The 13,550-nt window shown below is 35.9% G+C and overlaps 1 protein-coding gene across 3 annotated transcripts; it reads right to left on the bottom strand.

The window, feature by feature from the left end:
* Positions 1 to 5,152: 5,152 nt before the first annotated feature.
* On the bottom strand, positions 5,153 to 12,834 carry LOC120085666 (protein SPA1-RELATED 3-like). Of its 3 annotated transcripts, XM_039041794.1 has the most exons (8): positions 12,447 to 12,830; positions 11,327 to 12,207; positions 11,002 to 11,159; positions 8,500 to 9,469; positions 8,276 to 8,422; positions 7,835 to 8,146; positions 6,122 to 6,181; positions 5,153 to 5,710 (listed from the first exon to the last, which is right to left on the bottom strand). In XM_039041794.1, the coding sequence occupies exons 2-8, from the start codon at positions 12,044 to 12,046 to the stop codon at positions 5,525 to 5,527; spliced, it is 2,553 nt and encodes an 850-aa protein (XP_038897722.1). In that variant the 5' UTR covers positions 12,047 to 12,207; positions 12,447 to 12,830; the 3' UTR covers positions 5,153 to 5,524. The 3 variants fall into 3 exon arrangements, with proteins under 3 accessions (XP_038897722.1, XP_038897724.1, XP_038897723.1); XM_039041796.1 differs by lacking the exon at positions 12,447 to 12,830 and having other exon boundaries at positions 11,002 to 11,142; positions 11,327 to 11,468; XM_039041795.1 differs by lacking the exons at positions 5,153 to 5,710; positions 6,122 to 6,181 and having other exon boundaries at positions 7,912 to 8,146; positions 8,230 to 8,422; positions 12,447 to 12,834.
* Between the last annotated feature and the right edge of the window lie 716 nt (positions 12,835 to 13,550).

Genomic DNA, 13,550 nt, shown 5'->3' with positions numbered 1-13,550 from the left:
AATGCAAATTTCTAAGTTTGGGGTGGGAGGTGTCTTTCGTACTTTTATGTTTGTTTGATTATCCTATTTTGCAAGTTTATTTAGTCTTATCCTGCTATGCATGTTATGTAGAAATTTTGAAAAAAAAAATTAATTGGGTTCTGAGAGTTTGTATGAGTTATTTGTTATGTGTTGTTGATATTGATTGTCCATGATGAGACTTGAATATGCATGTTGAATGACTCATAGTGGAAATAGGATAGTAATGTCTTGAAATATGATCTATCTGTGTCCCTCTTTGAGTTTCTCATATCATGAGCACATAGTCACTTCAATTTAGAAACGTTAATTAAAACTAGAATCATGTTTAGCGTATTTGATTGTCACCTCAAAAGGCTCCATCAGTTGGAGAGTGGATGACATGATGGTTTGTAATGTTAGACTAAGAGGAAAGAAAAGAATATTTTGTTCGCCTTTGAAAAAAAAAATATAGTGATCACTCATGTGCTTAAAATAAAGATTTTATTTTATGCTTTGTAAACTTGTAATTGTATGCATGGATGGGGGTAAAAAGAGCTACCTTCCTGTGATTAGTTGGGATACCTGGGAATTGACTAGGTACAATTCCTAGCAATGAGTGTGTGAAAGCTAGTACCCCTAGGTAAAATTATGCAAGTTTTAAAACTCGAGATTCTAATTAAGGTACCTTAGTGGACATATTACTTTCTTGAAATGTGTGGATACTTGATGACTGGTGCATGAGCTAGAGTAGGGAAAAAATTGGAGAAGCTTTCTTGAGCCGAACTTTAGTCTCTAAGTTTAAATTGAATATGACTTGCACACATACATATGGAAGATGATTAGATTTGGCATGGACGAGCATAATGATAGACTTGCTTGAATGTTTCTGCTTGAGTTCTCAAGTGACTATTCTCTGAGGCATGAATCACTAGCACACTTATTTAGAACTTTTCTATTTTCTTGTTTCTTCTTTGTGCGGGACTAGCAAAATCTTAAGTTTCGGGTGGTGAAACGTACACAAAATGGACATTGTTTGCCTTAGATTTAGGATTGTTTTTAATGTGTTTTTATCATATTTGACGTGTTTGCTAGTGATTTTCTGGATTTATGATCAAGAAGTGAATTATACTCAAAATAAGCCAATAGGATTAAATTAGGCTTAAAGGTTGAGCAATGGACCAAAGGGAATGAAGAAAATAGAGGAAAAATACTAATGAAGCCAAAGGGCAAAGCGTCACAATGCTAGTTATAGCATTGCAACATTACGATGTGATGCAGGGATAAATGCTCAAAGGAAGTGCACTTAAGGAGGCAACACTGCAACGCTGTATCTAAGTATCGCAACGCTACAAAAAAATTAGACCAGCATTGCAATGTTGTGTCTGAGCATTGCGATGTTGGCTTTCCTTATTTGAAAATTTTGTTAATTTTGGCAAGGATTTGGTTCCTAATTTACGATCTTCTAATTTTTTGTACGCCTCTAAACACTGAAGAGGACGATCCTAACCTAGAGGGAAGACATCTAAACCCAAAAGAGAGAGTCCTTGCCAAAGAATAGAGAGTGAATAACGATTGTGGAAACCGTTCAACTTCCCGACGTGCTAACAGAGATAAGAGTGGCGATTCTAGCAAAGGAGGAGCGTTATGGACGGGGTTCTCTTGTTCTTTGTTTTTCTCTATTCGAATGCCATCAATTTTTTATGTGAATATGTTTTTGAGAACCGTGAGTGGCTAGATTCTTTGTTTCAGGGTGTTGTTGAATTTACATATAGATTTGAATTAATACTTAGGAATTGTATGGAATTGCATGACTCTTTATCTTTTAATGTTACTTCTTTTTATTCTATATTGATTGGTCATCAATAAATGCTATAATGAATGTCAATTCCGTAGATTACATGTTTAATTGGACTTGTAACATTAAATTACTATTAACTATCACGTGCGTAGTTAGGAGAGTAGTAAAAGTTGATGATGACAATGTTTAATGTCATGGGTTTTATGTTAGTTATCATTTGGAAACATAGCATATAACTTTTCTTTATAAGAAATTGTTCAATGTTTCAACCTTCATGAATATACGAAGAATGCTTTGCATTATCGAAATCATGCTTGGAACATCATATGGAAACATAGCATATAACTTTCCTTTATAAGAAATTCATGTTTTTAAAACATTGAAGCTTTTAGCTTTTCAAGAGGAAACTCATGCTTGGTAAATCATTCATTTAACATAAATCATGCTCGACTAGAAAAGGCTTTGAAAGCACTTAAGTAAACATTCATAAAACATAGGCATGAAAATCATTTTAAGAATAATATTTATAAAATTATGTTACTCACTGATACTAGCTAGCTTTAAAAGGGTTATAGGCCCTTCCAATCTCTGTTTGGTCTGTCACATAAATAAACAATCCTTGGATTATGATATTTGCTCACCTTTGAGCTTACATGACTTAGCTAACTTAGCCTTTTAGGTCCTTTTTCCTTTAACTTAAGTAAGCTTTATATTCTTTTTAGAGTCCTCATTTATGCAATTCAATAACTTAACATCAACGATACTTCTTAACGGACTCCACAATGGCTTACCAACACTAAAATTTCAAAACTAGGCCAATGTCAAGCTTACGGTAACCTAGGCACACCAATGGGCTGGATGGCACAGTCCCACACTCACTAACACTGGATGTGGGTACTAGGACACGCAAGCTGACTTCAGGCGCTTGCACAAGACTACTTTGCTTATTTAAGTGACACCTCATGCCACTAACTCTTGTATGAAGTTTCTAATTATGCCACTTAGCCTCTTAATCAGGCTTAAGAAAATATTTCCCTTCGCACACCAACACCTCAAGTAGCATGGCCTTCACACTCCCGTCTCTCAACCATAGGCTCTCTTCCACCACCTATGCTACTTCCCATGCCATCACCTACAGCTTCCAATCTTCCTTGTCCAAGGCTCCTTCACTTTTCACTTAGGCCTTCTTGCAAGCTTCATTTTCTTTTGGCAAGCCTTCCCATGATTTGCCCACCAAGGTCTTCGCCCAAGCTTGCCTACAGCATGCCTTCCTTTGCTCACCGTCAAGGCATTTTAGCTGCATTCTTCCTCATGCCACAAATCTCCCCACACCCAGCCTCATTTTTCTTAAACTTCTCAAAACTTCACCAAGTGTTGGAAATTCTTATTTGGACCCGAGAGCTTCTTTTACTAACAGTGGGAATATTTTTCAATTAAGACTTAGTTCTTTCCTTTTTAGAGCTTGAACACTTAGAAAATTTTCTTCTTTTATTACTTCACTTACTAACTTCATACTTAAATCAAAATAAAACTAACTCCATAAACCTTCTCTAAAATAATTAACAACAATAATAAGAGCTTTCAAGCATGCTATTTAGGAAGTCAAGTTCTAGGGTTTACATTAATCTTGAGTGAGTTGTGAACTCTGTCTATGAAGACGGTCCTTTGATCTGTATGGGTGAGAGTCGTCAATTTCGCTAACTTAATATGCTTACCATTTTGGGGATTCATCCAATTGGGAAGTTGGGAACACGACTTCATAAGATGGAATTCACTCTTTCACATCTTAAGAGAAAGTAAATGAATTTCTCCCTGAAGAGCTGATTTCAGGTCTTGAACAATGAGGCGCCTCACTCTCTCACTAGCTAGAGAGTGGTCTAGTTTATAGTTGGACTATAACTAATTGTTCCTTAGAAGAATCAGTGGTACTTAAGAAGTTAGATGTAACTATAGGGGTAAAACGATAATTTGACACGTTTGTAGCTATGAGCAATTTGTAAATGGTCAACTTACTGTTGATTGGTTATATCCATGGACATAGAAATATATCTACAGTGCGAAGAATGCAACTGTCGATCTTTAATGGAGCGACCGACAGTTATTAATGTTGATTAATTTAATTAAAGAGTTTAATTGATTAACCTCGTATTGGAGCTTCTAATTTGTAGGTCCATTAGGTCTCATTGCTAGTTCACTAAGGAAAAAACAAGGGATAATTGCTTTTGAAATTATTTGAACTATTCAAATTATTTAAGGGAATTAAATGTATTATTTATGTTGATAAGATTAATATAAAGTATAATGTATGTTGATACATTATGGTATTTAGTTGATTATAAATATGATTTATAATTATGACTAGACAATACGTGAGCGATAAATATTTGAATAAGACTCAAATATCATTTATATGAATAGGATTCGTATAAACTATAAGTTATAAGGGAGAGTTGCATTTTAATATAATTAAGATGCATAACATATAATTTATTAATTAATGGTAATTAATCAACCATATATTATTTAACATATAATTTATTAATTAATGGTAATTAATCAACCATATATTATTTTGTTAATATTATATTATAAAGTTTGTTTTTAACATAATGTTTTTAAATAAAATAACTCTCCATTATAGGGAGTTATTTCTACATGTACGGGAGGGAATTATCGTACCTCTCTTTCCCCTCTCTCTAATTATCTGTGTGAAGAGAGACAAAGATGACACATGATTGTCATTCATAAGCTTCCTAGTAGAATTTCACCCCTTCACAGCCTACCACACCTAATCACATACTCCCCTAGTCCTATCTTTTACCACACACACACACACACACACACAAAAAAAAAAAAAAAAAAAAAAAAAAACCAAACAAACATATAAAGCCTAGGTTACGAAAATGTATACCCTATGTAAGATTTGTAACACAATTCTCATTACCACTGCCACCGGATTACGACCTGAGATGTCAGTGGCCATTGAATGTATTAGTTGGACCAAGAGAATGCAGAATTTAATTTTGTCCGTGGGAGGCGGCTGAAAGCCTAGGGTTAGGTGGGATATGTGCCATCGTTGCTGATCATGCAATTAATTGAAATTGCATGCTAAGTTACTAATCAATTTCCACCATCTAATTGATTAATTGAAATTGGAATTTATCTAGATTAGCTAGAGAATGCTTATTGAAAGGATCCCCTATTCAACTTAACAACTTAGCTTAATCCTTTGCTCTAGGCGGTCAATCGATCGAACATGGCCAACCATCTCATTAGGATGCATGTAGACAGATTTTGAACTTACAACGTTATTCATAGAACAGCATCACTATGATGATCACATATAATAATTTCTTTTAGTGAGGGTGAGGATGCAAGACTACCATATACTGAATTGCTCTGAACGATTTGCATTCAATTTATACATGAATATAGGGATATCAACCCACCCCCACACCTCTCTCTCTCTCTCTCTCTCTCTCTCTCTCTTTCTCTCTCTCTTACTGCTTTGAATTGCTATCTACAGACTTGAGCAACACCAATCTCTTCCAAACAAAAGTGCCCCCCCCCCACTCTGATATAATGCCAAATTATTGTTGCTTAATATTAAGATCTAACCTTTGTAAAAAGCTATAGCTGCACAAGCTTTTCTTGGGTATACGACATATCTCTCTGCCTCAATTTTTCTGCAAACAACTTACCCTTCTTTAAGGCATTACCTCTCTTCTAAACCATTTCCAAAATTTTGATATGCCCAGTTGAGTTTGCAGCTACTAATGAAGATGACTGGCCTCGCCAACAAACCGAAGAGATAAATTGTGCGGAGTCGTCCATTTCATGACTCGAAAGAGGATCGATTTGAAACTTGTACGACAATGCTGGCATTGGAAAGGCTTTGTGGTAGATAAAAACCTACATCCAGGGAATAGAAAAACATATTCCAAAAGCTGATGAGATGATAGTTGATAATTATTTATTTAAAAGAAAAAACAAAAAAAAAAACAAAAAACAAACACCCTAAACCCTAATGATTCAACCATCCATTATGCATCTTTATGTTTCATAATTTCACATTGAAGAGTGCTCATTGCTAGATTAGAAGTCACAAAGCATAGGACAGCATAAAAGTTTGTCTAACAAGAACGGATGGACAGAGATTTCCTAGATGCAGTTTTGAGGAGTAAACAATTACGGAAGAAGTCATTGAAATTCAGATTGAATCATTGGTGGCGACAAGGAATGAGATAAGGTGGCATTATCTAAAATTGAAGGTAATAGCTTTTAGCAATAAACAAAAGCAACGGATGCAAAAACTAAACTAACCTCATTTGTCTCTGAACCTGTAGCAATATAACCATCAGAGACGGACAGCCCCACAAAGTTCTGCAGTAGAAATTCAAATAGCCCATCAGCTATTCATCAACTTCAGTGCTTTTTGCAGGGTAAGAAGCTTTTATTGTCAAATGGAGGGTAGCAACCCATATAACATTTTACAGATATAGCAAACAAATATAAGTAACCCCACATACTGCTTGGGATGGTGAAAAGGGTGGAAAGAAAAGGAAGCATCCCGTAGTTCGATTCGTTGATGTTTTGACTTTTAATGAACAAAGATTCTTCTGTACACCAAACCAATATATACATATATAATTGTTTTGTGACCCTCTTTTGGCCTTAATTATAGACTCCTTTCAATAGTTATAGCATGTACTTTGTATCAATTGGATGCCTTTCCTCCCCCCTCTTTTGTAATTTAATATTTAGAAAATATAGTTCTTAAAAAAAACAGCAAAATAGTTTCTAATTCAAAGTAATCAAAGAAGGAGAATGCTTACAAACTCCTAAAGTATTCCATCGGGAAACAACTGTATCCAATAGTTCTAACCTTCCTAGAATTGTTTTAGAAAATTCTCCCATTTCTTTACAAATCTGTAATGACCTCAGATTTCCACTTGAGAAGGGTAGAGGGCATGAAGTCTAGCAGGGAAAACAGAGTGAAGCCAGATTGTATAATAACGATTCCACCAACATTTAGACTTTAAGATGTCAAAACTCTATTTCTTTTCTCTTCTTTTTTTTTTTATCTTTCCATTAATGAAGAGAAGAGTTCAGTCGAAAGAGAGGAAGAAAAACTCCTGAGCACCAACTAAACCCTTCAATACCATACTTGCTGGAAACCACCTCATGCCATGACACATTTGTTTCAAGAGGAAACCTCCACAGCCATTTTAAGAGGCACTTCAATCCCTTTCTAGGGGTATTTCCATACCTAAAAAGCCCCTTCTTCCAGGGGCAAGAGACTTTTTCCAATGAACAGATGAAAGGACAGCCTTCTTAAAAGGTAACACCTTCCCAAAGTCCATTTAGGTTTTCTAATTGGTATAAACACAGCTTATAAGGTTACTATCGTTCACTAAAGAAACAATGTTTTCTAACGATAATAGTAGTAGTAATAAAAACCACCACCATCACTAGTACATTGTAAATCCGTGAGGACACAGGTTTGAACCATGACAACCATCTAGCTAGAACCTTAAGTATCTCTGAGTTTTTTTTTATACCAAATGGTTAGTAGTTTCCCGATGAAATTAGTTTCAATGCATATAAATTCGCGCCAACCACTCACAAATATTTCTTTTTTCTTTTCTGGGTAAGGAAGCAGAACTTCATTTTGTTAGAAAACGATAATAGAAACTACAAGACAAAGGAATCATTCATGTAAATGATTCAACCATCCATTCCATAAACTAAACCAAGAAAGATAATCAGAAGTTCCTATTAGGATTCCTTCCCACCTTTCATTCTCATTCCATTCAATCATTTTTAATGAAAAAACAAAAACAAAAACAAAAAGAAAAAAAAATGCAATATAGCTTCCGTTTGAGTCAAAACAAAAAAAAAAACCTGGTGCAAACACCCACTTGTTTCCTAATTAATACATGAATCTGAGTGAGTGAGAAATTACTTACCTTTTTACCAGTGCAGATGGGAAAACATTAAAATACGTAATCAAAGTTCCACAAATAAAATTGGTACCTTGATATTCATGTGGCCTGTGAACGACTGAACTGGAGAATCAACAACCCGGGATGTGCACATGGACAAATCCCAGAGCTTCAAGGTGTTATCAGTGGATGCAGAAACAAGAGTGCTTGAGTCTATATACTTGACGTAGCTCACAGTTTTGTTATGTCCAGTGAAGGTGCACAAAGGTACTCTTATATTCCGCATGTCATAGTAATAAATTTTGTGATCAGCTGAACCAAATGCAAGGGACCGGCCAGAATCCACAGGAAATTGTACACAGCAGACATTGGCTTTTGTTCTGATTGTTCCAATACTTATACCCTGCAGTAGCAACCCAAGTAAGGAACAAATTATCAAACATTCCAGATAAATATCTTTAGCATGCAATTAGATTACTGTAGTACGTTTAGTTTCAAAGCTGACATCCACCAAGTGCAAAAATAGAATTGCCTGATTGATACTCCAGAGCTTAACTGATCCATCATCACTCCCACTAGCCAAAATTGTTGGATCCGCTGATGAGAAGTCAATGGACCATACACGTCTCTCATGTTCTCCCATTTCAGTGACTACTTGACTTCTTGTGACATCCCATACCTAAAAACATCACAACAATATTATGACCACAAATTGATAGAATCTCAAAGGTGGATAAAAATTATGGCATCAGTTACCTGCACTACACCCTCAAAATTACTTGAAGCAATTTGACTTTTGATGTAACGATTCCAACAAACACTGCTTAGTTTCGACCTGCTGGCCATTTCAACAACAGGGTAATGAATATCACGGTCTTCATTCACGATTGAGTCATATCCAAACACTTTAATTTTCCTATTAACACCAGCTGTGGCAAAAAATTCTCCATCGCGATCAAAACTGAGAGAACAGACTAAATTGGAGGAATTCAATAGATCTCCTTGCTTCAAGTCTGCCTTGACTTTTAACTTGCTAAAGGATAGATACTTGCACAAACCCTCCAGGAACGGACTTATCCACCCACCTTGTCTACTATCATTGCAACTCTCTTTTGAAGCCAAATTATTAACTGAACTTCTTTCAGTCAAAACCACGGACCCCCTACCATCGCTACTTATTGATGAGTGTTTCACAAACTGCCTTGATGGCTTGTTTACTCTACCTCTCATCAAAAAATATGCTAACTCCAATTTCTTGAAGTTCTTCATTAATCGAGAACTCTTAAAAAGTACACCTTGTTCGTTTTCATTGTCTGAACTCGTCTTCTCACAGTCATCAAGATTATCACCGCATGCTTCTATATCATGGGTCAAAATTCCTGGCCTAAATCGTTTCCTTGATCCCATACCAGCAGTATCAGTATTCCTAACAGGAGGCATTGAAGGGAGATTTAATGGTAAATGATCGTCCTTCACAAGACCAGTGCGTGACCCTACCTTTTTCTTGAAATTAGTTTGGTGCCTCATAACTTGTTCGATATCACTGCAGAGAAATGAAATTGTATCTTGCAGCTTATGAGCAGCTTCCTGCTTTCTTTGTTGCATAAGCAAAAGGAATTCTAGCAGTAACTCTTGCTCTTCAATTCTTTTTCGAAGCTTGATTGCTGCTTCACGTTCTTCTAGGTCATCTTTTGGTTCATTGAGAAATTCACTCTGCAATAACTCACTGTAAAAGAAGAAGACAAGAGAAGCCTGATAAATGTGTCCTCTAGATAAATCACAGATGCACTACTAAAAGTTAGCACTATTTATTAAAAATAAGTAAATAAGAATACAATGGAAGATAACTATAATCCTAGAACCAAGAGTCTTCTGTAAGATGCATAAGCTTGATTTCAATGTCACTGCTCTAGCAAAGGATCAGTGAAAAGAAAAACTTAAGTATTTGAATATAAAACTCAGCAAGTAGTCAGCCTGAATTAATAGCGAGAATGTCTTGCAATTTTGTGGCAGTAGACCGTTCTCTTGCTTATAGAAGCCTCCAAAAAAATATTAATCTGATAAACCATACCACAGAACACAACTACTTGCTGAAAGGGAGCCAGCATTCTACCGATCCATGGCCTTTGCAAGTAGGTATAGGTTAAACTGAAATCCTGCCAGAGATGCCTCCATAACGTTAAAAGGACACAACCACCTACTCAAATCCTTAGCTTCGTTTCTAAAAATATTTCCAAAGATTTCTCCCTCAATATATCCATAAAACACACTGGTGTTAGATTGGCCTCAATTCCAATTCTCAGAATACTCTCACTCTCCCTTTCTAGCTTAAGTTAATTTTACTGTAATATGATGACCTACATGTATGTGAAATGACCAAATCCAATTTCCTTTTCCATCACGTGCCTCATGAAATGCAATGGACTTCATACATCAACGTCTTTAATTTGTGGGATTCCTCTCAAAGTGAAATAGGGATTCTTAGGAGAAATGCAGAACATGGTCTTCCTTGGCTTATTTGGATGGAAAGAAATGATTACAAAAAATTGAAGGCAATAGTAAGGTTTTCTCATCCATTTAGGAGTATGCTCTCTGTTTCTCAATGGTCTAACATGAAAAGGGACTTCTGAAATAACATACATTTTGTTATTAATTGCCAATTGGAGGGTTTACCCCGAGGTAATATCTCATCACCACAGATCGTCTTTTGCAACTTTCCTTAGCAATAGTAATCCCGTTCCCTATTAGTAAAATAAAAATACTAATTAAAACAACAGATGAAACAAAAATAAAATGATGACATCTAGATTCATTTAATTGTGAAGTAGTTGTTTCAACCATGGACGCAATTGTACTCATCTAAATATTATCCAAGTTGGACCATGATCTGATCTTCATGTAAGAAGAAATATCCGCCTTCCTTCAAACTTTGCTAAAAGGTTTTTAACATGGATACAGGAAAAAGACTTGACAGCACTCATGAGATTAGTTGAACAAATACCAATTTGTTGAACTGCACAGACACCTTGCCAGGAAAACATACAAGCAAAACCGTTGAAACTTATTAAACAAATTACACTATAATGTAGTTAGTTGCATGATTCTTCCTTCCAACTTAATGGTTTCTGGAGAAAGCAAAGGTTCCTTCCAGTTATTTATTGCAAAGTTGGCTTTCAGGAAAAGGGGAAAAATCACAAAAGGCACTAACAACTTATCCAACAATTTGTAACCCAAGAATTCTAATGAATGGAGGGTCACCTTAGCTTAGGTCGATTAGTTGGCTCAGGATGCAGTAACCATAAGCAAAATGAAGCTTCTTTTGGCCACTTCAACAGCAATTGAGTAGGAAGCACTCTATGCCTCAAGCTGGACATAGTTCGATTCTTCTCTTCTCTCGAGCTGAAGGAGCAGAATAACTGGGTCACAAGTGTCATTATCAGACAAGCTTATATGTTAAACTAAAAATAGAATGTCCAAAGGTGCAAGTAAGTGTTAATGGCAAAAAGGGAGCAAGGAGAAGTTAAAATGGCGCCAAAGCACTTAATTATATAATAACACGGATGGAACTTGCAGTATTACTAACCTCAAAAAGAAGAACTCCTAACCGGTAGATATCTGAAGCACTGGAACTTGGGCCATCAGAAGCCTCTTCTGGGCTGGTGTACCATGTAGTCTCCATGGCCAATATCTGTTTCATGGGAAATGATTGCATCTTATCTTCTGTTTCTTCGACATGTCTTCTATCTTTTTTTCTACATTTTCCAGACCCTTCATTTAACGATGCTTGGGCAGCATATACTGAACTTGACTGCATGCAACTAGTGTCAGACAAAGCATTTATAGGGGTCATAACAGATCGAAAACCCTCGCTTCCAAGGCTGCTTGGAAAGGGAGAAGATGATGTTTTAACCTCTGCCATTTGACTATTTAAGCCATCCTCAAGAGAATCAGAGCCAGAATCTGAACATGATGCCGACTCAATAAAAGTTACATGGTTGAAAGAAGACATCACAAAGCATGAAGGACGCACATTGTGAACAACAATGCCTTGAGCATGAGCAATATTAACAATCTCCACTATTTGCCTAAATATATGTATGCATTCAAGAGCATCCACGGATCTTCCTGGCTTATCCAACCATTGCCTCAAGCTAATATCACTCCATTTATGAGAACGCACATAAGGGTCAGCTAGTATATCTTCCTCACAAACCCCAGATATATCATCTTGGTTCCTAAGGTGATCAGATGATGCCTCCATTGTTATCCACTTAAAGCTGCACATAAGCCAGTACGCAAACATCCAAGGACTGGATATATTCTTCCAGTACTATCACAAACACTGTCTTCTACCATCATCACTCTTTATTAGCACCTCACACACCAGCCTAAAAACATATCAATATCCCCATGTTCCTGACCTAAGAATCTTCAACTCCACAAACTCCTATGACGAATTCCCTCCTGGTATCAAATAAGAAGGCCAACGAACTTAGAATACAAAACCTTTCACATATATAATAACCCACCATCACTCGACCAATAAAAACAATAAATGCAAAACGAAACAAAAACAAGAAGAAAAGATGCAAACCCCTCTGGAAACCAGTAAAGTAACCCCAAAACAAACAACCCTTTTGAGAAAAGATATCCGAAATTCCCGACAAAGGGGGGGAAATAAAAGGAAAAAGAAGCAAACCCACCTTCAGAAAGAAGCTAAAGAAGAAGAAGATCACAAACATCGCCATGAAAGAGTAGAATTCAGTTTCTGCAACAAACCCATCATCCCCCAAGCGGCAAAAGAACCCATTCCACCAAAGAAACCCAATGCTTTAGTTGGCTGTCCACACATAAATTCACCACCACCTCATAAAATCCCAATACTTTTTTCACTAGAAAAAGGAAAAAAGAAGCAAAGAAATAGAGAATAAAAAGGCACACAAAATCTTCCCACAAAAAACACGGACCGTTAATAATGCATGCTATAAAAATAAACAAAAAAACAAAATTCCCAATAATTTTCTCGCTCCCCTTCTGCTCCCTCTGAAACTAAGAAACACTTTTTCTCAAATTTCCCACCATTTTATTTTCCCCTCTTATTCTAGGGCTCCTGCAGGCCACTGATCTTCATTATCCGCTTGCTTTATTCCATACGACTACGTGGCACAACCATGGCCTCAAGCTGGTTGAAGCAAAAATGTAATTAAATACAATTTGGTGGGGTATTTTGGTCATTTAGAACGGATTGTTTTTCAAATTTCCATGTGCGTCATCCCACATTTGGTAAATAACTAATTATTTTAATGGGGAAAGATTAGGAAACCGATTAATTGAATGCAATTAATTTAAACTTTCACCTAATGATTTGTCACATGCCACCACTTCCAAGATTGTTAATCACCATTAATTTTTTTAAGAAAAAACTTTATTGTACTAATCGAAGAAAAGCAGTATCTTTTGGTTTCAAAGTCACTAAAATAATATTAATTATGATATTAACTGCGTCAGCATATCCATGCTTCAAAATAAAATAAATTGTTTTCTTAAAAAAATGAATTTACTGTATAAGCTAAACATATCCCGAAATAGATAGAATCTTTTTCTTTTTTGTGAGAATATTTTTTTCTATTAAACAAAACATAACATACAACAAACAAAATGTTTGAGTTCAACTCTTTAACTCACTTTTGAGAGGAGAATCATTAAAAAACTAAACTACAACAGTCTTTTGCAAGTCGTTTAATTTTAGATCTTCATATATATGATGGGACATAACGTTGATAGGGGCTCCAAAATCAAGCATTTCA

This window comes from Benincasa hispida, chromosome 9, assembly GCF_009727055.1.
Source record: "Benincasa hispida cultivar B227 chromosome 9, ASM972705v1, whole genome shotgun sequence".
Lineage (NCBI taxonomy): Eukaryota > Viridiplantae > Streptophyta > Magnoliopsida > Cucurbitales > Cucurbitaceae > Benincasa > Benincasa hispida.
Note: the sequence above shows the minus strand (reverse complement) of the source record. Positions and strands in the feature narration are given on the sequence as shown.